Here is a 25,985-nt window from a genome sequence, read left to right on the forward strand (position 1 = left end):
TATCTGAATTCGGTCTTTTAGCCAGTTTTCTATCCATTTACATACAGATTTTTCGAAGCCTGTAGACTTTATCTTACACATTAGCCATGTGTGGGGAACTGTGTCAAATGTGTATTCATCAGCAATCTAATTCAGTTAGGGAGCAAACTATCTTTACAAGCCAGGAAACGTCCAAGTCCTCTGGGCCTTGATCTTGATTCAGTTCACGTGTTTTGGAAGTGTTTCAGTTCTACTTTAAAAATATAAATAATAATTCAGTTTAGCAAGTCTGTTATGGCATCGCATTATGTTTTTTTTAAATTTTGCATTGGAGATGTCATATTGTGTGAGATCAAATGGGTATCTGTATGCAAAATTGATAAGAGTGGCCCACAGAGTCTGCTTACATGTGTGGGGGGAAGGGGTGATTTGGTGATTAGTACCTTTGAGTAACACATTTGCATCATTCAAACATGGTTGCCAGTGAACCCAAAATTTGAAAGGATAAGTTCACCTTAAAAAAAACAAACATTAAATGCATATCTTAAAGAAAAAAGTAAATGTATTATTTTTTTCATTGGAAGCCTGTAAAGTATTGCACCCATGATCAGCAAATCGCGGGTGCAATACAGGGCTCTTGCAGACTGTCAGTGTATCTGTCTGCTTGCATCTATTATGGACAGGCAGTTTCATACTGACAGGAAGCATCAATGAACTACCTTAACAGCACCCTGGTAGTTCGCTGAGAACTATAAGCCGATAGCTGCAAAGGCTGTCGGTACTTGTAGTTCATTAATTCACAGAACTCTGTGAATGATGTGGCCGTGTGGGTGGAGCTCTGCACGGTCACGCTCTTTTCAAATAGTGACAACAGGTACGGTGAGAAGATCCCTGACCTGTTGTCAGAGGGAGTGTAAGGATGGGCTGCAGGAGAACATGTTCCACCCTAAAAATAGGTGGAATATGTTACCGAAGGTGAACGTATCCTTTCAGCTAGGGCCCAAATATCCAAGGGACTCAAATGATTACCTTTTCTGTCACACCAAAACTGCTTCCCAAATAAAAATAAAATGAGGAAATGAAAAAAGAAGAAAGAAAAGAAATGTCATATCTTCATACAAATTACAATACGCAGAAGATAAGCGGGTAATTATTTTATTGAAATAAAACTGGTGTAGACACAGGGAGGGAATTACAATTTAAAGAGGGATCTGAATAAAGGATAGCTGCACATACAGGTTCCATACACTGAGCTTTGGTACAGCAATGGATGGGATTTTACACCAGTCCAGTTTTAAAGCCACAGTTGGCTTTGGACTGTGGTGGGCAGCAGGAAAATTTAGGTCATAGCCACTGGAATGTGCAGTTATTCATAAAAGCCTTTTATTCTTCATACATTTTCAGATGTCTTCTGTGAAAGGCCAAGTGGTCCACAAAATGGCCCTTTGCATTTGAGCAATTGGTCAGTTTAAAGTGAACCCTTGCTTTGCCCATGCAACGCAAAGCAACAGATTCACCTAATGGGCAGCCCATCAGTTGCTTATCACCTTTCCATCACTCTTCAGTCACTCTATTCTGGGAGCAAAGAGAGGAAGCCCTTTCAAGTTGCTCACAGAGCTAAGAACTCTCTCCCCATAGGACAGGACCGGTTGCCCAAGTGGTCAATTATCATGCACCAGCACTGTCATGTGAGAGAAAGAAGATTGAGGCACATGCTCCCGCAAGCCCAGAATTACCTGTTTTTCTTTCCTTCCAGCAGCCAAATGGAGCTGCATGGGAGTGAAGTTTGTGTTGCTGGTGGGGCTGCCTGGTACTTTGCACTTCATGGACAAAGCAAAGACCCATTTTAATCTGGCCAATTGTTCAAATACAAAGCAAGAAGCCATTTTGTATGCAATTCCAAATATTAAAGAAAACATGGGCAAAGAACATGTTTGCTATGACTGACAATATTTACCCAAAAGTGATACTTTATAGGATAGGTGATGTTCACATGAATCATCTTCTTACCTACCAGCATCCATCGTCATTCCTTACTGAACCTTGTGTGTACAGAATTAATGACCAAAGAGTCAGCACTTAGAATACCACAATCGCTGTGTGAACAAATTGGTGATGTTTTGTTATGGTACATATAGAGGTTTACTTATAAAATTGGTGAAAACAAAACAGATTTTTGCTTCCCTGTTTCACTGCAAAATTTTCTCCAGTTTCTCATCTGAAACAAAAAGGTGGGACGTTGAATTGGAAAAAAAATAACACCAAAACATGGCAAAGCTGAACAAAATGATCACTCCTACTTTAAGAAATGTTCCTTCTCTAATTTTCCTCCACTGGAAAAACTCATGTTTGGGGTGGCATCAACAGTTACCTAAGGCTACTTTCAAGGCATACAATGGGGAACTTTGGTAGCTGCATCTAATATAGTCAATACTTTATCCTCCCCAATCCGTAAATTGGTAAAAGGACCCTTTTTAGCTTCTTTAAAAAAGTTCACAGAAGGTGCCCTTAGAGCCCACATCCCTGCATCAAGGAGTATATACTACCCTTTGTCCCTTTTTGACCTACAAATAGAGAGTACCTCTATGTGGAATTGGCCTTTTAAAGCATTGGGCTGCCATAGATGATAGTCCTCTCACCCTTCCAGTGGAAAATCCTTCTCCAACATAATGGAGAAGAGTTTGTGTCCTCACACTGGGGAGGAGGGGACTGTTACTGGAGTATGTTCGTTCTTCAAGATAAATGTTTAGTATGTGCACTTGCATATAATCTGGAGTTCTACATTTAGAAACTTGGAACCCTTCAAAGTATAACATTTGCCTGACCCTTCAAGGGGCAAGTCAACTAAAACAGTTGAGAACCAATAAATAGGACAACTAATTGAGGAAGGAATGATCTTTGTGGCTGGCAGTAACCAATCTGATACTTCCTTTTATGGCAGGAGAATATAGAGAATATAGAGCCTTCTGATTAGCTGCTATGGCAAAATGGCTCTTCCTTCAGTCACTTGAATCCATTAGGCCCACCAAAAACTTGATGGACCAAAAGATTTGTCACCTGGAGACAAGGCAATCAAACATATTATAGGATTAGCGTTATTCTCTTACATGTAACACATGGCCAATACATAGGATTCCATCTTCTTAGACAACCATGACAGTTCTGTAAGGATGGAAGTCTCATGTATTTAAACCAAAGTGTGATGAAGTCAGTTAGCTTTTATTTTGCTAGATTCAACAAGTAAAATGACAAAGTAAAAATAATATTAAATCTCATAAAATATTAAAGGATATTTAACAGAAAAACTTGTGCTATAAGAGGGTAAAGTTAAGTAACTCCATTCAACCAGTCAGAAAAGATCTTTCACTGATTTGACCACTGTGAAGGCAAATCTGAGTGGCAGCCATGAGTCTGTACATTACCATTGATCTTTAGTTTTTTTGTTGTTTTTGGAGTTATTATTGCTAATGGAGGATACTCTTTAGCAACCTATCGCTAATCAGTAGGTTTCAAGTCCAGAAATGTAGTCTCGGTTACTCTCTTTAAACTTCAACTCCAGCCAAAACGATTTTACTTTAGTTTTTGATGTGTGGAAGGGAGGCTTACAACACCAGTTTTCATTACTGCCTGTGTGCCTGCTGTGAAGAATTCCCTTCCTGTCTAGGTGACACCACACAAAAAAAAAAAGAGGGGAACAGAAGCCAATGCAAAAGCAAAACAACAGCAGCAAAAAATAATTTCCAGTTTAATTTATGTACTTATTTATTTTTTGCTCTCTTTGTTCCCATTGGAGAGAATTCCTATCAATTCTGTATTTGTGACACCCTACTAAGCAGACAGGAAATCAGGGAAAACTCACCATTTGGGACAAAGACAGCAAAACAAACCTAAAAGGCGGATTTACCCTTTGAATGGCCCTTTCCAAAATGAGATTAGGTTTTGGGCTGAAGGTAGACTTTCAAACTTCCAGATGGTCAACAAAACAGCGGACAACTTTCTAATGTGTGCAGTTTGTCATGAGGGACCTTGTCATCCTGTAAATCTGAAAACCTGTCTGGCATTAGTAGGTTGCTAATTCACCAATGAAACACATTTCCTTAAATAAAAAATTAAAGCTTTTTTGACAATATCGTATCCCAAGAACAGTCTGTTTATTTCTGGTGACACACTGAACAGTCTACAAATGTCTTAAACCACATGGGCTCAGTCCTGAATTATATGTGAAAAGTTTGAATCAAAGACTCCAACCCCCCCAATACCAAAACCTCAATAAACAAGAGAGGAAAAAAAAAGGCCAGTTCCACTGAAAACTGAATTCTTAGTATTAGGTAGATTATGAGGTACATTTACGCACCTAAATTTATCCTTCAAGGACTCCAGTGTGATCTTTCCCCTGTAGTACCCACCTCTGCCTCCCTTACCATCCTACTTGACTTTAGAACGGAGAACTATAGAAGGAAGATCTCATCACTGGAAGCAATGAGTTAAGCCCATCACTACCCAACCAAAACTGAAAAATAGGAGTGCTTGGGCAATATTCTAAAAAAGCTAAATAAAATATAATAATATTTTATAATAGTAAGAGAAAAACATATCGGTAGTTACAAGAGGAAAAGACAGACATACAACAGCTCAATATATATCTCAGCTTGTGCAAATAGAGAGTAAAATGACTATTATTGTCACCTGCCAATAGGGGTAACAATCAACACAAAGTGCAATGTGAAAAAAAAGTCTGCACTATATAGGATACAAAAAATATTCTGGCTGACAGGATACTGTACCAGATATTGTACGGTTTTGACATTTTTGTTTTTGTGCACCTGTTGCACAGTGAATGCATCCATTCTATATAGGCCAAACCAATGCCTGTATTAACAAGATAGTGATGTTAGTGCCGGAGGTGCATATGCATGCAATCTCTGTTCTGAGATATATTGGTCCACTCCTACACAATGGTTCCTTCTTTGGATGGTCAAATGTGTGGACACATACACGCTTCAGTCTGGAGACTACAGAACTAGTCTGGATGTTGATCTGTTGTAATCAATTTAGGATAGCCAAAGCAGCTGTACTTGTGGCCACTTTAAGCCACTTTCCTGTAAGCTTTCGATCACAACTAATGCTCTACAGTGTAGACAGGTTCCTTTAATAACATCTGCTTCTATAACAATTAGGGCTGGACAGATCTTATATGGGATGCCAGGAAAGGTCAGGGAAGCTCCTTTGTTATACATCAAGGAGCTCCTCTTGACCCTAGTAAGCACTCACTGACACAAGTTAGTTAACACCTTCACAACTAGCTTTGTTGGCCAAGCCTGGATTCCTTGACCCTATTAAGCACTTGCTGACCCACGTTAGTTAACGCCTTCACAATTAGTAATGTTGCTCAAGCCTGGAATCGTTGACCCTAGTAAGAACTCACTGACCCTAGTTAGTTAATGCCTTCACAAGTAGCTATGTTAGCCAAGCCTGGATTGAAAGTCTCATAATAAGACTTAACCTGACTTTTCATAGTCTGCCAGCAGCTCTGATATGTTCCCTCTGCGACACGGGCATTCTTGGTGCATGAAGGGATACGTATACGGAATGTATATTCAGAGATGGATGCCTGCTGACTTTTCAGAACGCCATAATGCAAAAGAGCAAAAAATATTTAAGATCTGCTGGTGGTGGCCTATTTTTTTTCTAGCAGAACTACCCCCAAAACATTTAGGAATCCCACAAGCCTTGTGCAGGCATGCTCTTCATGGGCTTACCGTGGCCTCACAAATGTATTTTAGTTGTAATACTATACAACAATATACACACAATATTTCCAGTAGTATAGTTATTCCCATTTATGGGTGTGGACTACTTTTGTAATAAAAGCCTTTTTACTGGTCTCAGTGATGGTGGAACGCCACTCAACGGAAAATAACGGATACAGCGTATATGTATACATACACAATATTTAGGCATATAAAAGTGCAAAGGTATATTAAGGAAGGCAGATCTGCAGCTTCCTTTAATTATAACTGATAAATATATATATTTGCAATTGGAGGATTTAATTTCAGTCCTGACTCTGCATTTGTCTATAAGTCAACGTCAGCTCGAGGATGGGTATATGTGAAGCACAATGACAATGGGACGATCAAGGTAGCAGTTAGATTTGAGTGATTTGAAAGAAGAAAATCAAAATCTCTGCAGGTTTCTAGAATCCTTCATTCCTCAGCAAGGGAAATACTTGACAGTGAAAGGAAAGGAGTTTCAGTATCCAGACAAAATACAATCCCATCATATATATATATATATATATAACAGTCTTTTAATTTATCACCGTCGATTGAGTGGGCTGGCTGGAAAGAAGTCCTATGGCCAAAAAAAATTGACCGTGTTCAGGAAAATCTCAGTACGTTGGAATTTTGTAGTTCCCTTCTCACAAGGTTCCTTTTCAGAACTGGATTTTGGTTTTGTGTTCAAGTCTGGAGGTGGAGGTTGCTAATGAGGATGGTGAGAGGAGTGATGGAGAGTTGAGTCATCAAAAAGTGGGTTTTTCACCTCCATTTCTCCTGTCTGGAAAAATAAAAAGGCTCTGTTATATTTTCCATAGAATTGGGTTTATACACAATATAGCAGACCTATCTATCACTTTAGGTGTAGGTAAATAATTTAAATTTAGTCAATAGAGGAAGGGAAGCTTTTTTTTTTTTTATTGCTGTCTGTGTCTCCTCACCTATTTGTCCTGGTGACAATTATCTCTGAAAATACAAAAAGTGATGGAAAATCCACAATGTTTAAGTTGTCACAGGAATGGGAGGTGATGGGAAATCTTCCAATAGGGAGACCTTTACTGATGAACATTGTCTACAGCCGGCTACAGATTATCAATTTTCCTTCCTGCAACCTCAGGTTGCAGATATGAAATTCGCCCTATGCGGAGCTATTGTGTTCTCCCGGAGGGACAACACAGTGATTACTGCTAGTGGCTATAGCCAATGGGAATAACTGCATGCTAAAAATCCAACATGCTGGTTGTAGCCAAGTCGATCGATGTATCAACTTGGGTACAACATCCTGCCCATTGATGGATCAAATCCATCTATGGCCAGAGGGATTATCCCCTTGATTTAGAGAGATCTCTTAAGCCAGCCATAGATGAATCGAACCCCTGCTGAACCTGTACATCTAAGGGCACGTTGGTTGTACTGAAGTTGATCCATCAATCGACTTCATGTGTACAACCGGCCTGTCAGATTATTTGCATACGGTCATGGACTGAATGCTTCTGCACGGACAGCTCCTTCAGAATCAAAATAGGAACAAGAAGCAGTTCCCCCTTCACTTCTTCTTGGCAAGCAGTCATTGCCACCTATGAAGAGCTTCAGTTCGCCCCGCCACCCTCCTGCTAAGCCTTTGTGAATGCAGCACTTTACCTTGTGACAAGTGTCATCAAAGGAGGCTTCGCTCTGTAAAGGGACTGTATCCCACTGGGTCAGGCTGCAAGAGTCACAGAGCCAGCAAAGCCTTGTCCCTTTATCCAATAATGTCACACCGCACAAGAAACACAGCGCTCCATGCAGAGGGAAATTGTATAATGATACGATGCGCGTGAAAGAGGATTACTGACTTAATCTGACCCAGGGTGAATTTATCCATGTAAGGAGAAGCTGGACTGTGTATTCAGGGAGCGCACATCCAGACCTGTCAACGTACTGCTTACCTGAAAGCAGTTTTTATTGTGACATTCACTTGTTACTCCATTATTGTTATTCAATTTTAATCAATTGTGAATTCCATATCTGTACATACAAATTATAAATGCCCTCCCAGTGGTCATATGTATATCCAGCAATGTGTTAAAGCAGGGGTGTAAAACTGGCGGCCCTCCAGCTGTTGCAAAACTACAAGTCCCATCATGCCTCTGCCTTTGGGAGTCATGATTGTAACTGTCAATCTTGCAATGCCTCATGGGACTTGTAGTTTGGCAACAGCTGGAGGGCTGCCGGTTTGGCACCTGTGTGTTAAAGGATAAGTTCACCTTTGTAACATGTTACATGTTCTACCCCTTTTTAGGGTGGAATATGAAATATGCTCCCATAGCTGCAGCCACACCCGCCGCCCCTCTCCCTCTGACAGATAATATGGGGAGAAGTCTCCCCATGCTATCTGTCAGATTTGAAAACAGCGCAGCCGTGCAAACCTCCACACACACAGCCACGTCATTCATTCAGGGACTTCCGTGAATGAATGAACTGTATGTCCCAACAACCTTAGTGTCTGTGGGCTTGTAGTTTTCAATTAACTACCACGGAGCTGTGGAGCACTATGGTAGTTCATTGAAGCTTCCTGTCAGAACGTCTGCTTGATCGTACATCCCGTACAGCTAGCAGATATTCTGACAGGTCTGCAGGAGACCTGCATGGCATCAGCCATCTACTGATCGCTGATGCAATGCTTTACAGGCTTCTTTGGACAAATATAATAAATGCACATTTTGTTACCTGCAAAAAATGTGTATTTATTATTTTTGTCCAAAAGGTGAACTTATCCTTTAAAGAAAAGAGGAGAGAAACAAAAAGGCTGCCACTGTGGACTTCACTTACGGAAAATGCTAGGTGCCTGGCTGTCATGCTAACTCACCATTGTAAGTACTTTTTGAATCATTGACATAGAGAGAACATGCAGACCACTGCACCTACTTCACTTGCCACATGCTTGCTTGGGGTCAGTGATGTGCTATAGCCAGAGACAGCCAAGAAGCTAGCATTTTCAGAAGAAGTTTGCACTGACCATCTACATTATTTCCGCAGTACAAATTATTGGGGATGGTTTACTAATACTGGAGAGTACAAAATCTGTAGCCAATCAGCTTTGAATTTCAGCTTGTTCAATTAAGCTCTGACAATAAAAAAATGGAAGCCGATTGGTTTCTATGCAGATCTGCACCAGACTGTGCACTCTCCAGTTTTATATCAACCTCACTTTATGCAGAGTCTTCCCATCTCAACAGCTGTTTTGAGGGGATTAATTAAAATTACCTGGCAGCATGTAGAATTCACGATCAGTCCTATACAGATAGCTACATTTTTAAAAAATGTGTGTACATTTACCTGTGCTAAGTACGCACCTTTAAATGGTAAATGTCCCAAAACACAGGGTATCTATTTACAAATGATTCACAAAACGTTCACCTAAAATTCACACAGTTTTTCAATCAAACCCAAATATAAAATGTGTGAATCTTGGATGGAAGCTGCATGAATCCTGGGTGAAAACTGTTACAAACAGACCCCCAACCCCCAGGTATTATACAGTTTTTCAAGCATTTACACCATGGAAATCGCCTTTCTGAGATTCTCCCTCACTTTCCACAGCGAATGAACAAAATATAAAATGCACAAGGGTAATCACATGCAGAAATGCTCATCTAAATACACAATACTGCATATGCAAAATGCCCTCAACCATTGACAGCTCCATATACTGGCTCATTAACAAAATCTCTATATTTATTACATTAACAAAAATATTGCAAATCAAAAGTGAAAAAAAAGGCTAAAAATTACATCTAAATTTCAGAAAAACGCTACAATAAAAAGTGAGATCAGCTCACTAAAAATTTTTTGTACTTTTCAACTGACCCAGCTGCAGAACTATGTGACAATTTACAAAGTACTCACAGGGGCTAATCCGGGACATTCATATACAGTGAAATCGCCATCTTCATTCTCCTCGTCTGATGTGACGGCTGAATCTGGGTGCTTCAGCTCATCCTTATTTCTTAAAAAAATAAATAAGATTTAATATAGACATGATCCAATACTGGAAGGCATTCCCCAACAAACACATTCTAAATTAGTTTTTCTGAGCACTCACTTCTCCATGGATATCATCTGCTGTTTCTGGTGTTGGTAATGGTACATTTGAGCATTCTGAGCCAATTTCTTATCTCCAGGCTGGAAAACAAACAAAACAAGAAGAATTAAATATGGGAGGGAGACGTGTTGCTCATAAATTAAAAGCGGATCCCAGTCATCCCTTAATGCTATTATAATATCGGGGATACCGGGTTGAAAGAGTCAAAAGTAACAGAAGGTATAAAATTTTTTTTCAAGAAAAAATGCTCCCCTTCTTTTAGTGCTGGACACACTACTGAATGCCTTGGCACTTGGTCATGGGATGACTGCTGATGCCAGGGACTGGAGCGCAGACTGGCTGATCTTCCTTTTCAGCAAAGAACCTGTGACCCAAGGCCTCATGTACACTGCAGCTCCTAAACTGACGTTCAGGAGCTGTTCAGCGTTTTTTTTCAGCAGCCCATGAACTCTCCCTAATGTTTTCCTATGTGTCCATGTACACTATGTCGTTTACAGGCAGTTGAGTTTACAGTCGTTTTTTTGAACGCACCAAACTTGTGTTCAGGAGTAGATCTTACTGGTGTTACAAAACGCCAAATGCTTGCAAATGCATGTAAACGTGGTTAACCACGTTTATAAACGGTTGCGTTTAGAAGCGTTTTTTAATTGTTCCATGTCCAGATGCTGACCAGAGTTTTTTTAATCATCAGAAATGCATGCAAAGTGTTTTCCATGTATTCAAATGGACCTGGCACACCAGTGCAGTCAGTTCCAGGTTTCGTGTGAAGGAAAAAATGGTAGAAAATGCTGCATTATGCTCATGATGGGATCCATAGTGAATACAACCAGAAAAGACAGGTCATCTCAGCACATACTGCTCTCTCTATTCCTCTCACAATGTCTGAAATAGTTAATTTTTTACTATTTTTCAGTGCATTCTGGGCATTTGGGAAGGTCTCCTGAGGTTATCTTTTAAAAACGCTTCTAAACGTGCATAAACATGGTATGCAAACGCGGCTAAACTGACTTTTTTAACCTACGTTTTCCAGCAGTCAGTATCCAGCGTTTAAAGGAGTTTTCCAAACGCCCCATGTACATAGAGCCCTAAGATCTAGGCTTGATTATCTGAGCAGCACTAGGAGGAGACCACTACAGCACCAGGAAAGATAAACATTTCAGCCCTTCTGTTGCTCCTCAATTATCCATCCACAGAAGATGATGAACATAGTTTAATTTTCAAACCCGAGCATAGCTGCAATTTAAAGTGGATCTGTAATCGGAAGCTAGTCTCAGACATCAAATGATCAGACACAGCCATTCTTGGATCAGCTTCAGCCATAACCAGGAATGTTCTGCTTACACAAGCATTTCTGCTTAAAGTGGTTGTAAACTTCAGACATGAAATATGAACCTATCCCTCTATAGTGTGTACTCAATAACAGCACTAAGTGTCATTCCTGTCTGCTGCTTCATTCATCTGCTATCAGCATGAATTACTTCTGAAGCGTTTTCCAGACACCAAGAGTAAAAACAATGGTGACGGGGAATGACCTCCAGCAGATTGACAGGTTCAGCTCTGTTTCTGTGAGCTGTATGGAAGGGGGGATGTCTCTTCCCTCCAATCAGCTCTCAGAGTTCTCCTCACTCTGCCGAGTGCAATTTCAGATCTCCGCCCTCTTTTTTCTGAACTCTCAGAAAGCTTTATAAATTCTGCCTTTTGAATGAATGTAGAGAAGTGAATACTGCAGATAAACAAGTACAATGTATGCTTCATCTCTATGTATCATCACTTCACTGGGTAATGTAAGGATTTACAACCATTTTAAGCTAAGAAGGAGAAGAGGCTTTACAAGCAGCTGGCAGTCCCACTGTATGGGGTGACAACAGCAAATCCTGATCATTTACCCTTTCTGAGATCTGGCGGAAAGACCATCTGAAGTTGCCCACTGATTTAGAGTGTTTCCAGATCCATCTGGACTATGGGAACTCTCATCTGAAGTTCATGAGCATCTGCACACTGAATTGAAGGCATGCTAAGAAAATTACTTTTTTCTTTAACAGGGCCCATCCATGGCGGCTCGGGTACCTTGTCACATGACCAATGACTGGTGTCAACAGACTATTCAAGAGTAGCTTCTTGTCTGAAGCCAAAACACTTGAGATATATCCTGACATGAATTAGCTATATCCTGACATGACATGAGGGTTTGCTCTATTAAAAAATAAAACATTTTGTGGTTTTACATTAGGCAAAATCAGGTGGCCGGATCTGCGTTTTTATCTACCACCTACCTAAAGCCTACAATGACAGCTGTAGGGGTTTGCACACATGCCTCAGCCTCCTGTTAAACCCGTCCACTGAGGTTAAAAAAAAAAAAAAAAAAAAAAGGGAAATCCCCCCCCCACATATATATATATAGTGAGGATCGAAAGTTTGGGCACCCCAGCTAAAAATTTGTATTAATGTGCATAAAGAAGCCAAGGAAAGATGGAAAAATCTCCAAAAGGCATCAAATTACAGATTAGACATTCTTATAATATGTCAACAAAAGTTAGATTTTATTTCCATCATTTACACTTTCAAAATAACAGAAAACAAAAAAATGGCGTCTGCAAAAGTTTGGGCACCCTGCAGAATTTATAGCATGCACTGCCCCCTTTGCCAAGCTGAGACCTGCCAGTGTCATAGATTGTTCTCAATCATCATCTGGGAAGACCAGGTGATGTCAATCTCAAAGGTTTTAAATGCCCAGACTCATCTGACCTTGCCCCAACAATCAGCACCATGGGTTCTTCTAAGCAGTTGTCTAGAAAACTGAAACTGAAAATAGTTGACGCTCACAAAGCTGGAGAAGGCTATAAGAAGATAGCAAAGCGTTTTCAGATGTCAATATCCTCTGTTCGGAATGTAATTAAGAAATGGCAGTCATCAGGAACAGTGGAAGTTAAAGCAAGATCTGGAAGACCAAGAAAAATATCAGACAGAACAGCTCGCAGGATTGTGAGAAAAACAATTCAAAACCCACGTTTGACTGCACGATCCCTCCAGAAAGATCTGGCAGACACTGGAGTTGTGGTACACTATTCCACTATAAAGAGATACTTGTACAAATATGGTCTTCATGGAAGAGTCATCAGAAGAAAACCTCTTCTACGTCCTCACCACAAAAATCATCGTTTGAACTTTGCAAATGAACATATAGACAAGCCTGATGCATTTTGGAAACAAGTTCTGTGGACCGATGAGGTTAAAATTGAACTTTTTGGCCGGAATGAGCAAAGGTACGTTTGGAGAAGAAGGGGCACAGAGTTTAATGAAAAGTACCTCTGTCCAACTGTTAAGCATGGGGTTGGATCAATCATGCTTTGGGGTTGTGTTGCAGCCAGTGGCACAGGGAACATCTCACGAGTAGAAGGAAAATTGGATTCAATAAAATTTCAGCAAATTTTGGATGGTAACTTGATGCCATCTGTGAAAAAGCTGAAGTTAAAGAGTGGATGGATTCTACAAATGGATAATGATCCTAAACACACCTCGAAATCCACGGGGGATTACATCAAGAGGCGTAAACTGAAGGTTTTGCCATGGCCTTCACAATCTCCTGACCTCAACATAATTGAAAATCTATGGATAGACCTTAAAAGAGCCGTGCGTGACAGACAGCCCAGAAATCTCAAAGAACTGGAAGACTTTTGTAAGGAAGAATGGGCAAAGATACCTCAAACAAGAATTGAAAGACTCTTGGCTGGCTACAAAAAGCGTTTACAAGCTGTGATACTTGCCAAAGGGGGCAGTACAAGATATTAACTCTGCAGGGTGCCCAAACTTTTGCAGACGCCATTTTTTTGTTTTCTGTTATTTTGAAAGTGTAAATAATGGAAATAAAATCTAACTTTTGTTGACATATTATAAGAATGTCTAATCTGTAATTTGATGCCTTTTGGAGATTTTTCCATCTTTCCTTGGCTTCTTTATGCACATTAATACAAATTTTTAGCTGGGGTGCCCAAACTTTCGATCCCCACTGTATATATATATATATATATATAGAAGCTGTCAATATCACCTCTTGGACGCTTACAAACTGCAGCTCTACCTCCCTCCAAAAAGTGATCTACCACAGATTGCCGCCTATGTGGAAAGGGCTTAGGTGTGTAAGAAATACAGAGTTAGAAAAAAAAAAAAGAAAGAAAACTGCAAAAGTAATCCTTAAGAACTTCAAACAATGATAGTTTTAATTTATTTGACCCAAACACCAAAAATATTACAGAACTGAATCATTGCCTGAAACTTGAATGACCACCAGAGGATGACCTAATAATTCTACATGCACCCAGTTTTCATATTGTAAGGGGAAACTGTTACATTGGTTTAAGGTCAATTTTATTTTAATGGTTTTGTTTTTTAAGCGATTACATTTAATTCAAATTGTAAGCTTGAGTTACTGAACTCTGTAAACATAAGGATTTTTTTTCAGCACAGCAGTTAGGAATATGAACATTTTATGTACCAGTCTAAAAAATGACAAAACTATTTAAAATTGCTTTTAGCACCTAACTATAAGAAAGAAAATATACGCAAACTCACTACACAACATTTTATTCAAGACATACAGGCGTACCTCGGTTTACGAATTTAATGAGTTCTCCGGGATGTTTCGTATTGCGAAAAATTCGTAAACTGAAACGCGGTTTCCCATAGGGATGCATTGAAAACCAATTCATCCATTGCAGAGGTCAGAAAAAAGTAAAAAAAAGTATTTTATCTGTTCAAAACTCTTTATGAAGTGCACTTTAAAGGCATAAATACTGTAAAGGGACATGATTAAAAAAAAATTCATAGATGCATTGAAAACCAGTTAATCCATTCTGGAGGTCAGAAAAATTTTTAAAAAAGTCTTATCTGTTCAAAACTCTTTATAAAGTGCACTTTAAAAGCATAAATACTTTACAGGGACATGATTAAAAAAAAATTCATAGATGCATTGAAAACCAATTAATCCATTCTGGAGGTCAGAAAAAAAAAAGTCTTATCTGTTCAAAACTCTTTATAAAGTGCACTTTACAGGCACGGGGCTGGCGCTATAAACCTTCCAGGCGCAATGCATCCTGGGGAAACTTATTTTGTATTGAAAAAACAATTTGTAAACCGAGGCATTATTTTCAATGGATTTTCATTCGCAAACCAAAAATTACATTAACCAAAGCATTTGACATTTTCCACTTGCTAAAAAATATCCCTGTGAGTGGGAAAAATCCCTTCCTTTTCTATAAAGTAGAAAAAAGGATCAAAGCATCCAATGTCCATTTTTGGTCCAAGATCACAGTGGGATTTGTGCTGACATAACTGAGGGCAAGCAGATATCTCCATGCCTTTTGTTGTATATATGTATTTATATTTACATACAGAATGTACAGCATATACTGTATATATAGCAGCCGATACAATACAACTTTATGTGAACCAGTCATTTTATTGTAATTTATAACATACCGATGTTTTTTCATACGGAGGAGGCGGTGACTGTCTATAGGCCGGATAATCTGTCTTCTCCGCCAATTTCATGTCTCGGCGCATTCTGTGAGACAGAAAAAAAAAGGAACATGTAAATATAAAATCTGTGAAATCACAGGCCCCAGGGCCAGAAAGAAATTATTTATACTGTATTAGCAACCAGACTGCAGCTGTCATTTTTACAATCTGCACTAGAATGATAGAAGTTGGAAACTACTTGCTGCTGGGAACATGCAGAGCTCCTGGAAAAATTAGGAGGACACTTTGCTGCAATAGAATAAAATGGCAGCATCATTGGAAATCTACGAGTGTTCCCCCGCCTGTTGGGTTATCCTGCAGAACAAAATGCGGTGTGGGACAATTTCCAGCATGTGGGATTGTGCTGAAATATGAGGGACATTTGCTTACTATGTCTCCTAGATTGTAAGCTCCAAGGATCAGGCCCTCCTATCCCTCTTGTATTGAACTGTATTGTTGCTGTATTGTCTCCCGTTATATTGTAAAGTGCTGAGCAAACTGTTGGCGCCATATAAATCCTGTATAATAATAATAATGACATGGATACTTCCCTATAATTGTTATATAGTAGACTGCATATATTTAAAGTGTATGTAAACCCTAACAATGAACTTCTCCTATTTACTACCTTTTGGTCTTCACACCCTGAGGACCGGGAGGAATACAGCCCCTAAAACCTGTTGGCTCTGTAAATAATTTGTCTTTGGAATACACTTGTACCCTGAATTGGAATGTTACGGTGTGATGCTTCAAGGATCGATTCACTCATACAGAGCAATTGGTATCTATGTTGTAGAGCTAATGGGAGGGTTTAAAGCGGAACTTCACCCTCTTAGTCAGTATTGACTATTTGAATCCTTATACTGCTGGTATTAGTAAATAGATAGGAAAGTTTATTTACTTATTTTAACCTTTTTCTTTTACATGACTTTAGTTACTGCCTGGTTTCCATGCCTAGGCAAATGATGTTATACATACCAGCAGTCTTCAGGAGGGGATGAGGGGGTAAAGCACACTCTCCTGCCTGCATGCCTAGGCTAAGGGCAGATGGATTCCAGGAAGTAAATACTACATTAATCATCTGCTCTTAGATTGTAAGCTCCAAGGAGCAGGGCCCTCCTAACCCTCTTGTATTGAACTGTATTGTTGCTGTATTGTCTCCCTTTATATTGTAAAGTGCTGAGCAAACTGTTGGCGCTATATAAATCCTGTATAATAATAATCTGCCCTTACTTAAGATGGCCATGGCCAGAAATGCTAGGGGGTGTTCTTCAAAGTGATTTATCAGCAAAATAAAGCAATGAGACACGGGTGGGGGAGTTTGCTTTGAATATTAAAAAAAAAACAAATTAAGTAGAGTTTTTGATTTGTGGTGATCACATGAGGTGGTTCCCCTTTAAGTAGTTCAGCAGAAAACGGGGCAGGGCTGACACCACTCAAACTACAACAAAATTTAGGAGTGAAGTCTATTTCTGGTACATCAACACGTATTTTCTGTACTTGCATGGTCTTTAAAGGTAAAAACATGGAGACATTCGTATGTACTGCAGAGAAGTACCACATCCCCCCCCCCCCCCCCTTGACATACATTTTAACAGACTTCTATTACAGATTAGGCATTACCTGCACCAACATACACCAGCAACAGTCAAAGCTGTGAGACCGGCCAGGGCACAGGCCACCACCACACCTGCCGAGACACAGATTGAAGAACAAGTTAATGAAGGGCTCCAATTTAAGTACTCCAGCAGTCGGTATACATTTTCACCTTATTGTTTTCATCTTTTTAATTCCATCGCATATGAATTTGAAGGAGGCATACGCTGAAAAACATACAGGATCTGCCGTTGCTGGCCTTCTTCTAAAAATGCTAGTTGTCTGACTATTATGCTGATCATGTGGCAACAATATTTAACTGGGACAAGTATGAAGATCAAAAGTCCCAACTTCACTGGCTGCATGCTTATTCTAGGTCAGTAACCCAGTAAATCAGATAGAAGCATGGTATCTGCTAAAAGTGAATCTGTTACATGATTTAAGTGCACAAACGATCCATACTGCTAGTGTAGGTTAATTTATTTACATTTTTTTTTGAGTGCACAGGGAATCCAACTCTATTGGATCCTCATCTATTGCTCTGACTTTGAGCCGATTTCCTCCTAAATACTTTTTGAGGGTGAATGGTGCACTTATACAAATATCAACCATAAGAAAGTCAGTATTTGCAGAGTAACCTCCACCAGTTGACCTGGGTGGTGGTCATATTAGATGTGGGATCTGCTTTACGTCAGTAGAGTAGGGTTGGAGAAAAGAGCAGGCACCAACTTACTGGGGACAGAGAAGTGGGGGGGGGGAGTGACAAAAGTGATAGGGACCAATATTTTACCCTGTTTAATCACATGCCGACTTAACAGCAACAGGGACTGACACTGTTCTTGAATCTGGCCAGTAAGCTGCCATTGCTACTTCCACGTCTTGAAAATGCTGCCTACCTGCCATGCTGATCCAGTGGCTATAGTACTTTCTGTGATACTGAACTGAAAGAAAGATGTTCAGATACAGGAGTTCAGATGCAAAAAGTGTTGAAGCCATAGACAGCCAGGCAGCATTCTTAGAAATAGTGCAGCCCTTGTATTTCTCCCAGGACAGGTTCCCTTTAATCACCCAGCTCTCATGCTGAGTAGCCAGGTAGGTCTCATGCTATATGGCCATCAATGCACTTTACAAAAGAAGGTAACAAATTCTTTTGTCCTCCACTGTGCTTGCTGTATAATGGCCCTGAGATTCGTTTAATGTGAAGTCAGAAGTGGCAGAGCAAGTGGAGTAATGAGCACCTGTGGTTAGCAGGGAATGACTCTCTGCTGGGACTATTGTATCCCAATCAGAGAGCTCTCTTGGCTTTTAACAGATTTAATTGCTTTATTGTGTGGCCCAGCAGTCTTTCCTGCACCCTGTGCCTTTGACTTTAGACATGGACAAAACAACAGAGGTTCAGCATGGGGCAAGACAATTGCTGTTTGATGAATGAACTGCAATCTCTTTAGAATCAAACATGAAAAGCACAGAGCAGAGGGGGGTGTTATTATACACTAAGCACTTCCCTCACCCTCTGTCCAAAAGGATCAACATGTGGGGGGTCAGTGGCATGGCCTGTAGGGCAAATTGCAACTATAAGTCATTTCAGTTATGGGTGGACATAGTAAACTAAACTCCATTTGCCTCATTTGAAGTGAAATAAATTGTAGTATCGGTAGGGGGTGTTCCTTTAAATGGTTTCACAGGTTGGGTGGAGCTGGGAACTCACAAAGGGAGCTCGCAGTCAGGGTCCCAGAGAGATTAAAAAAAAAATCTGGTGTATTCTTTGATGCGTTACCTAATAACAGTGCGTCACCGGGAGGTCTTCGGGTAGTTTTAGGTGAGCCTGGACTGTTACTTCGGCCAGACGGTCCTTCAACTGGTGGATTGGGCGGAGGTGGAGGATTGGACGGTGTGGCATTGACTGCAGAGGAGAAAAAAAAAATCACATTTTAAATCACAAACAAAAAGGGGTGACTTTGGTTTCTTGGCGTTTGCGAACTATGCAGAGAGGAATTGGCGGCAGGCATTGGGAAATTATTTTATATGAACGATCTTGCAACAAAAGCATGCAAATAGGTTATAAATTTCAAGAGCATGCACCAGGCAGATCCACACAAAACACTGAAAGGAGAAGTCATTTAAAACAGGGGTGTCAACAATGAGTGCTGAAAGCACAACTACAGCCAATTTTGTTTTTTTTTTTTACAGAGTGAGAGAAGTGTAGAACCTCTGCTGGGACTTTATTGTGGTCTCTGACCCTGTTGGGTTGGATTAACTCTTCCTCAACTTAGCGAGAGTTGTTACCAGTACAGGAAATGAGGGAAATCTTCTCAGTGGGAACACAGACAACAATACAACTCGAGTTTGTAATGTATAACAGCAGATCTAAGATTAAAGTGCCACAACAATGGACTACTAATCCAAATACACTTTTATTCCATTAAAGTATCAAGTAGAAGATCAAAAAGAGAAAAAACACCCCCTTCATTAAGGCTGAGAAAACAACAAATGGATGTCTAAATAAGTAACATGCACTCCGGGCCAGAAGAACACAACACTCACTGTGTTGATGGGGGAATCAAGCGATTTTCTTTTCTTCAACCCATGGTTGAAGGAAAGAAAATTACATAATGTATGGCCTGCTTAAAGCCGGCCATTTTTTTTTTTTTTTAAGTCCGCGGAAGCGCGAAAAACAAAAACCCGTAAGTGAACAAAAAACGTGCTAGTGCAAAACCAACACAAAAAAGTGCACTTAGGGGTGTGCTTTGTCCACCCCCCGAAGGGGTAGGATCTCTACCCTGATCCAACGGGGCATGAAGCTCCTGACAGGGACTAGGTTTCCCATGTGGTCCACCTAGCCAAAAGGCTTGGCGGACCCCTTTCCTTGTGGCTAGCCTAAACCAGCCATCAAGTACTTGGTAAGGGGGCTCTCCCAAAGAGAAGCCACCCTAGGGACAGGGCAGGAAGGAACCAAAAGGCCACACATCCTCCCCCTAGACTTCAGGGTAGGCCCGAGGACCCACACCCTACCATCCGTGGGGAAAAAAACACACACATAAGTGAAAAGTGACAAAACGTGGGATAAAAATAAGTTGAACAAAAAATAAAAAAGTGGCCGTGCAATTGTGCACTGGCTAGGCCCTGAGCCCCGTAGCATAAAAATTGCCCTGGACTTAGCCAAAAGGCCTAGCCCTAAAAGGCGCAGTGCAGAAAAAGTGTTTAGAACAGTGACCATGGGCACGTTTCACACGTGGGATCCCATCACCATCTGCTACTAAGAGCACCCCTGAGGCGACCACTCAGGGGGCACTGTTCCGCAGACTTTCTGCCTCCCCGGCCCCTGGCCAGACAAGGTAGATCTGTTCAAACCAGGAGGAACTGGGCCCCTCTGGTTTTCCAGGGGGAATTACTCCCGGGCCCCAACTGCCTGTGGGTGCCTCGGTTTCTGTTCCAGCCTGTACTAACCATCAGGACCCCCATCCTACCAGCAGGGGTACTATACAACCAATCATCCCCGCATAGCAGGAATGATGGTGGAGCACCCCTACTGGACACTGATAAGAACAGATACTACACTTGATCTTAGCCAAAAGGCCATAAAGCCGACCATACATGAATCGAAAGTCAGCTGGTTCAGCAGGGACTGGCCAAACTTTGATCCATGTATGAGCTAGTTGGTAGTCACAAGACGATCTATTGACTAATGGAGATGTGGTTTCATCTGCATCTGTATTCTGGCAAAGGCCTACGTATTCCTTACGCCACCTTTCAGTCTGGTGCATTGGCATACCCATGTCCATGCTATAGTTTGCTGTCCATTATTTTAAAACATACTAAAACTTTAGTGAAACATCAGCAACACTATTGGATAGCCATAAGATTAGGACAACCCTAGGTTCCAGCACTACCTATCCACTCTCCTAAGCAAACAATATAATCCTGGCAGAGGATCTAAATCTTCTCCACTCTATTCAACACAAAAAAGCTTTGTCTGGAGATACACTATCAATTCTCAAGGATTCCAATGGAACTATTAACTCAGCCCTCAGCTTTACAGGAATCTCACTTTTGTTACTGTATAACAAAGAGGGAGATCTCATAACAGCTATGGCAGTAGTAAAAAACGAGAATTTAGGTGCAAAAAACTTTAGCTGGCCACACACATTTACAATCTATGTGTACAATTTGATATTACACTTACCAATGTAGTACACGAGCCTTCACAAACAATCAATTCAAGTTACATCCAATTAGGTAGGCCCTAACATTGCATGGTTGTTGGGAGATCTAATTTTGGCCACACACACACACCAAGTCACCATACAATTATTATTATTATTTATTATTACTATACAGGATTATATAGCGCCAACAGTTTGCTCAGCACTTTACAATATAACGGGAGACAATACAGCAACAATACAGTTCACTACAAGAGGGATAGGAGGGCCCTGCTCCTTGGAGCTTACAATCTAGGAGATCATCTCTTCCATCTCTTTACTGAATGGTAAACTCACTTGCAATAAGCTGATCATTTTCTGTGTCAAACTGTGTTGACTGCTCCATATTTTGAGCTATTGGGCTACAAATTATCTGAATTTTCAATTCCATCCCATCGCTTTAGGCCTTATTCATACAGACGAACTTATGTGTACATCCGTGCAATCAGCCAGCTTTGCCCAAATGGGATGCACGAGTTTTCAGTGCATCCGCATGCAGGCAGTCCCCTTCATGTCAACTGGGATGCAGCGGCTGCACAAACACAGCTGCTTGTACCAAACTGACAGCCTGAAGGTGCGGTATGTGTCCCTGAATGCACACGGTCAGCTGCTATATCCCAATAGATATGAATGGGACTGCCTGCATGCAGATGCATGGAACACCTGTGTATCCAATGCATGCAAAGGTGGCCCTTAACAAATGTACGGATAGGTATGCCTTTGTGAATGAGGCCCTTTTTTTTAACCAGAAAACCGTAAGAAAAAACAAAAAAAAACAAAAAAACAATAAAATGATCATTTAATTAATGAACTGGACAGAAGAAAAAGGAGATTGTGTGATCAGATTGCAAAGTGTGTGTCCAATGCCCCTGCTGGTCTGAGATATACAGATGTACCTCGGTTTACAAATTTAATGCTTTCTCTGGGACGCTTTGAATTCAAAAAATTCGTAAACTGAAAGGCGGATTCCCATAGGAATGCATTGAACAGCAATGAATCAGTTCAGGAGGTCAGAAAAAAGTTAAAAAACAAAGGCTTTTATCTGTTCAAAACTCTTTATAAAGTGCACTTTAAAGGGATAAATACTGTACAGGGACATGATTAAAAATTTCCAGAATGGCTCCAAAACTCAATGCAAAAACCGCTCCTACACTTCCACACGGGGCCGGCGCTATAAACCTCCCAGGCGCAATTTATCGTTGGGGAAACTTGCTTTGCATTGTGAAAAAAATTAGTTAATTCACTGAAAATCAATTAATCCGTTCCAGAGGTCAGAAAAAAGTAAAAAAAAAAAAAAAAAAAGGGTCTTATCTGTTCATAACTCTTTAAAAAGTGCACTTTAAAGGCACGGAGCTGGCCCTATAAACCTCCCAGGTGGAACCTGGGAGAAACTTGCTTCGTATTGCGAAACAAAATTGGAAACCAAGGCATTATTTTCAATGGATTTTCATTCATAAATTGAAAATTACATTACCGAGGCGTTTGTAAACCAAGGTACGCCTGTATAATCCGGTGGGAGATGCTTCTCAACCCAAATCTGAAATATCAGCTTCAACTATGAAAAACCGTTTATTTAACATATTGCAAACAGAAGACATGCCCTTTATTCTGGCTCAGAGTGCAAAGTACTCAGAGATGTCAATGTTCAGCCTTGTACCTGGGTGTCCCAATAACGGGACACTGAGCCCACTGAGGCATGACAATGGCACAAGCCAGCAGTGAATATTCATACAGCCCGGCCTGAGGCCATTAACATGATGACATGAAGATGCTGCAGTGTGTTTGTCACTTTATGGGTCATTTAACACAACTGGCTGCAGGCGGCTGACAATGAAGTACTTGTGACAGACTAATCACTGAACTCGTCTGAAAGGAGGTTTATGGTCTGCTGGTCAGGGGCCCCTGTCCCATCAGGTGCTGGCTCTGTAGTATATTGGTGATCCACTGTTGGCAATACAATGTTACACTTACCATGTTCAGCAAAATTGACACCGTGCGGCTCTTTCTCTTGAAACATGGAAGCCAGGTAGTCAATTTCAGAATCTGGAATGTTGTAGGCCACTGCAAAAGCAAAAATAAACATGTCAAAAAGGAGAAAAGGATAAACCCACAAACATTAAGAAAAATTATATATCATATACCGTCTAAAGAGAACCTGCCATGAAAGAAAAACCACTAATCCCACCATAGATCCAATGCTTACCTTTACTGCAGCTCCAACCCAGGAGCTGTCCTTTTGGAATCCCAGTACTTCTGGACAGGGCCAGACTGGGACAAAAAATAGGCCTGGGCAATTTAGACTGAACAGCCCGAGCCCGGGGGGCCCTTCCCTTAGAACCTGGTAGCAGAACACCAGTGCAATCTTTGTGACTCTGGTAATTCCACCATTGGTTTCAGTAGTTTTTTTATTTTTTTACCATGCTATTTTATTTATTTTACTATTTTATTTTTTATTATTTTTTTACAATTCTTCAGGAGCTCCATTGAGGGGCTTTTGTAAGATATCAGGGGTGTAAACAGAACCCTGACATCTCACCTTTGAGACAGAGAGAGGAGATTGAGGACTCAATCTCCTTCCCTGCAACCTCAGCAGCACAGAATGAATGGACAATAGCTCTGTACATAAATTCTCGTTCATTCATAAACTGAAGTATAGTAAACACACTTTACTATGCCTCAGTTATGAATGGAAAAACAAGGTACTTAATTGGGGTACAGCGCATAAATACACCACATAACAATACAGTCTCAATCATACAATAAATACATTCACCCTGCAGTACGATGCCTAACATGACGCGGGGAGCAAAAGTTCCTCGAACTATCATGTCATGCATGATGCTGCTTACCCTGAAACCGTTTTGTGGCCCCTTAAAGTTCCACCGGAGTACCTAGTAACACGTTGTCAGACGTGCAGTGCCTGGGTTAGACCCCTGTCCCACACGTCCTACATAGCACCACAGCATAAACCATGGCATGCACAACAAAATGTTTCAAACATTACAAATAAATACTTCAATAAGCAATGGATGTGATGGGAGTAGGAAAGAGGGATGAGGGAGGGGAAAAAAAAAAAAAAAAGAGTTCACAGGCCCAAAGCTTTATTGAAAGGACAAGGACACGTAAGGGACAGTGGGGGAAAGGGCGGGGTCTAAGAGCAGACTGTGGACCAGTCTGCTACAGTCCACAATGGGCATCCTCTCCCTCTGGGGGATGAGGAGCTTCCTGGCGCACCATAAAGCGTCCTTGAAGCAACAAAGCACCCGTCAGGCGCCATCAATGTCCTCCTGAGTAAAAGTTCCAAGAAAAGTTTGTACAGCACATGGCTGCATGTGGAACAAAGTCCTTGAGTTCTGGTTCCAAGGCCCCCAACAAGTCCTGAGCAAAAGGGGGACTCCCAGAAAATGTGCAGAGCAGTTTCCTTCTGGATGATGCAAAAAGGGCAGTGTCTGTATGTGCTCAGATTCCTGGCAAGCATAAATGTCCTGAATGGCAACCCCCCTTGGATCGTTATCTATGCCAAGTCCTTGTGCCTGTTGGTGAGTCTCTTTGAAGAAACATTCCTCCAGACCACCTTTCAGGTGGCTGAAGGCAGGTCTTGAACAGACTTCATAATGTCCTTGGCTCTAATCACCTTGTAGATAGTCTTCGGTTTCCACAAGTCAGGCTTGACTCCATGCAGCCCCTGCACCTTGATAAACTTAAAAGTGTCCTAGTAATACCAAGGAGTGTCCCAATTGTATGGGATAGAACTGTCCCATCTGAGGGACCTCCAGAGGGGCAAGAAGCAAAAACGTGACATGGAGTTTCTGCAAGAGTCCATTGTTCTCTTCAGCAAAGTCCTGCAGATGCAGTTGCAGGCAAAGAACACCCTCAGTTGAGTGGCGATGTCAAGCACACCCTTACCGCCTTTGAGGGGCTCCTTGAACATGATTGCCAACTTCCCTCTGTTAATATTGGAGCCCCAGATGAAGAAAAACACTGCCCTGGTGATGGCCTTGCAGGAGTTGACCCTTCCCCACTCTCCATCCTGACAGATCTCCCTCAACAGAGATGAAGGAGGCTGGGAGAGATCACGCAGGGCCTGGAGAGAACACAGGGGGACCAAGCGAGAGGACAGAGGTCAAGGGGTAGCAGAAAGAAGATGGAAAGGAGGGACAGCATATGGAGGAACCGAATTGTCCATTTCTCTCTTGCAGCCACTGAATGCCCGCAGGAGGCAGAGGAGGACAAAAGGGCATTCAGCAATGCCAGGAGGGAAATGGACAAAACGGTTCCTCTATATGCCACTCCCGCTGCCCCATCCGGCGGACCGGGCCCACCGGACAAGTGACTGGCGTGCCCTATCGTCAGTCCAGGCCAGCTTCTGGGTATGGAGGAGCATATTGTTTAGGGCCAGTTACTAGGTCTCTTGCTGCCATCGGAAGTGTGCATTTGTCAAAAATACCGGGTACCAATGACAACTGTTAGGAGCTTTCAGGGGCTGGTAAATACTGGATACAGAGGGGGCCTTGTACACGGGAACGATGATTGGTTAGCTACTAGACCAGTTTCATTTATAAAACATGATCCATATCTAACATGAATACTATCAGACTTCTTAATCTGGCCCTAGTGGAGTAAACCAAGACACCATATCCCTGAACTGACAAATGCTTAAAAAATGAAGCAGAGATGGGATTTTCAAACCGTCACCCGTTTCCTACATTTATAAATATGACAAATGGGGTGAAATCTCATCTCTGCTTCATTTCTAAACATAATAACCTGCAGCCAGTTAATATTCCTAAAACCACCAAAATACTGCTTGTGGTATTTTCAAAATATCTAAAA

General features: G+C 41.1%; 1 protein-coding gene and 1 pseudogene across 2 annotated transcripts in view; both read right to left on the reverse strand.

Annotated features, from left to right (window-relative positions):
* Positions 1–1,118: 1,118 nt before the first annotated feature.
* NPDC1 (neural proliferation, differentiation and control 1) overlaps positions 1,119–25,985 on the reverse strand; it is a 195,604-nt gene continuing 170,737 nt past the window's right edge. For both annotated transcript variants that reach the window (XM_089675058.1, XM_089675059.1), the window contains 7 exons: positions 23,124–23,213; positions 18,728–18,853; positions 16,978–17,044; positions 15,316–15,400; positions 9,841–9,920; positions 9,645–9,744; positions 1,119–6,537 (listed from right to left, as the gene is read on the reverse strand). In XM_089675058.1, the coding sequence (XP_089531184.1) occupies positions 6,463–6,537; positions 9,645–9,744; positions 9,841–9,920; positions 15,316–15,400; positions 16,978–17,044; positions 18,728–18,853; positions 23,124–23,213 (623 nt within the window). In that variant the 3' untranslated portion in view covers positions 1,119–6,462. The remainder of the gene's footprint in view (positions 6,538–9,644; positions 9,745–9,840; positions 9,921–15,315; positions 15,401–16,977; positions 17,045–18,727; positions 18,854–23,123; positions 23,214–25,985) is intronic.
* Positions 20,421–20,538, reverse strand: LOC149463518 (U2 spliceosomal RNA; annotated as a pseudogene).

This window comes from Staurois parvus, unplaced genomic scaffold (assembly GCF_062004578.1).
Source record: "Staurois parvus isolate SC_StPar_1 unplaced genomic scaffold, SC_StPar_1.0 ptg000154l, whole genome shotgun sequence".
NCBI classification, from domain to species: Eukaryota; Metazoa; Chordata; class Amphibia; order Anura; family Ranidae; genus Staurois; species Staurois parvus.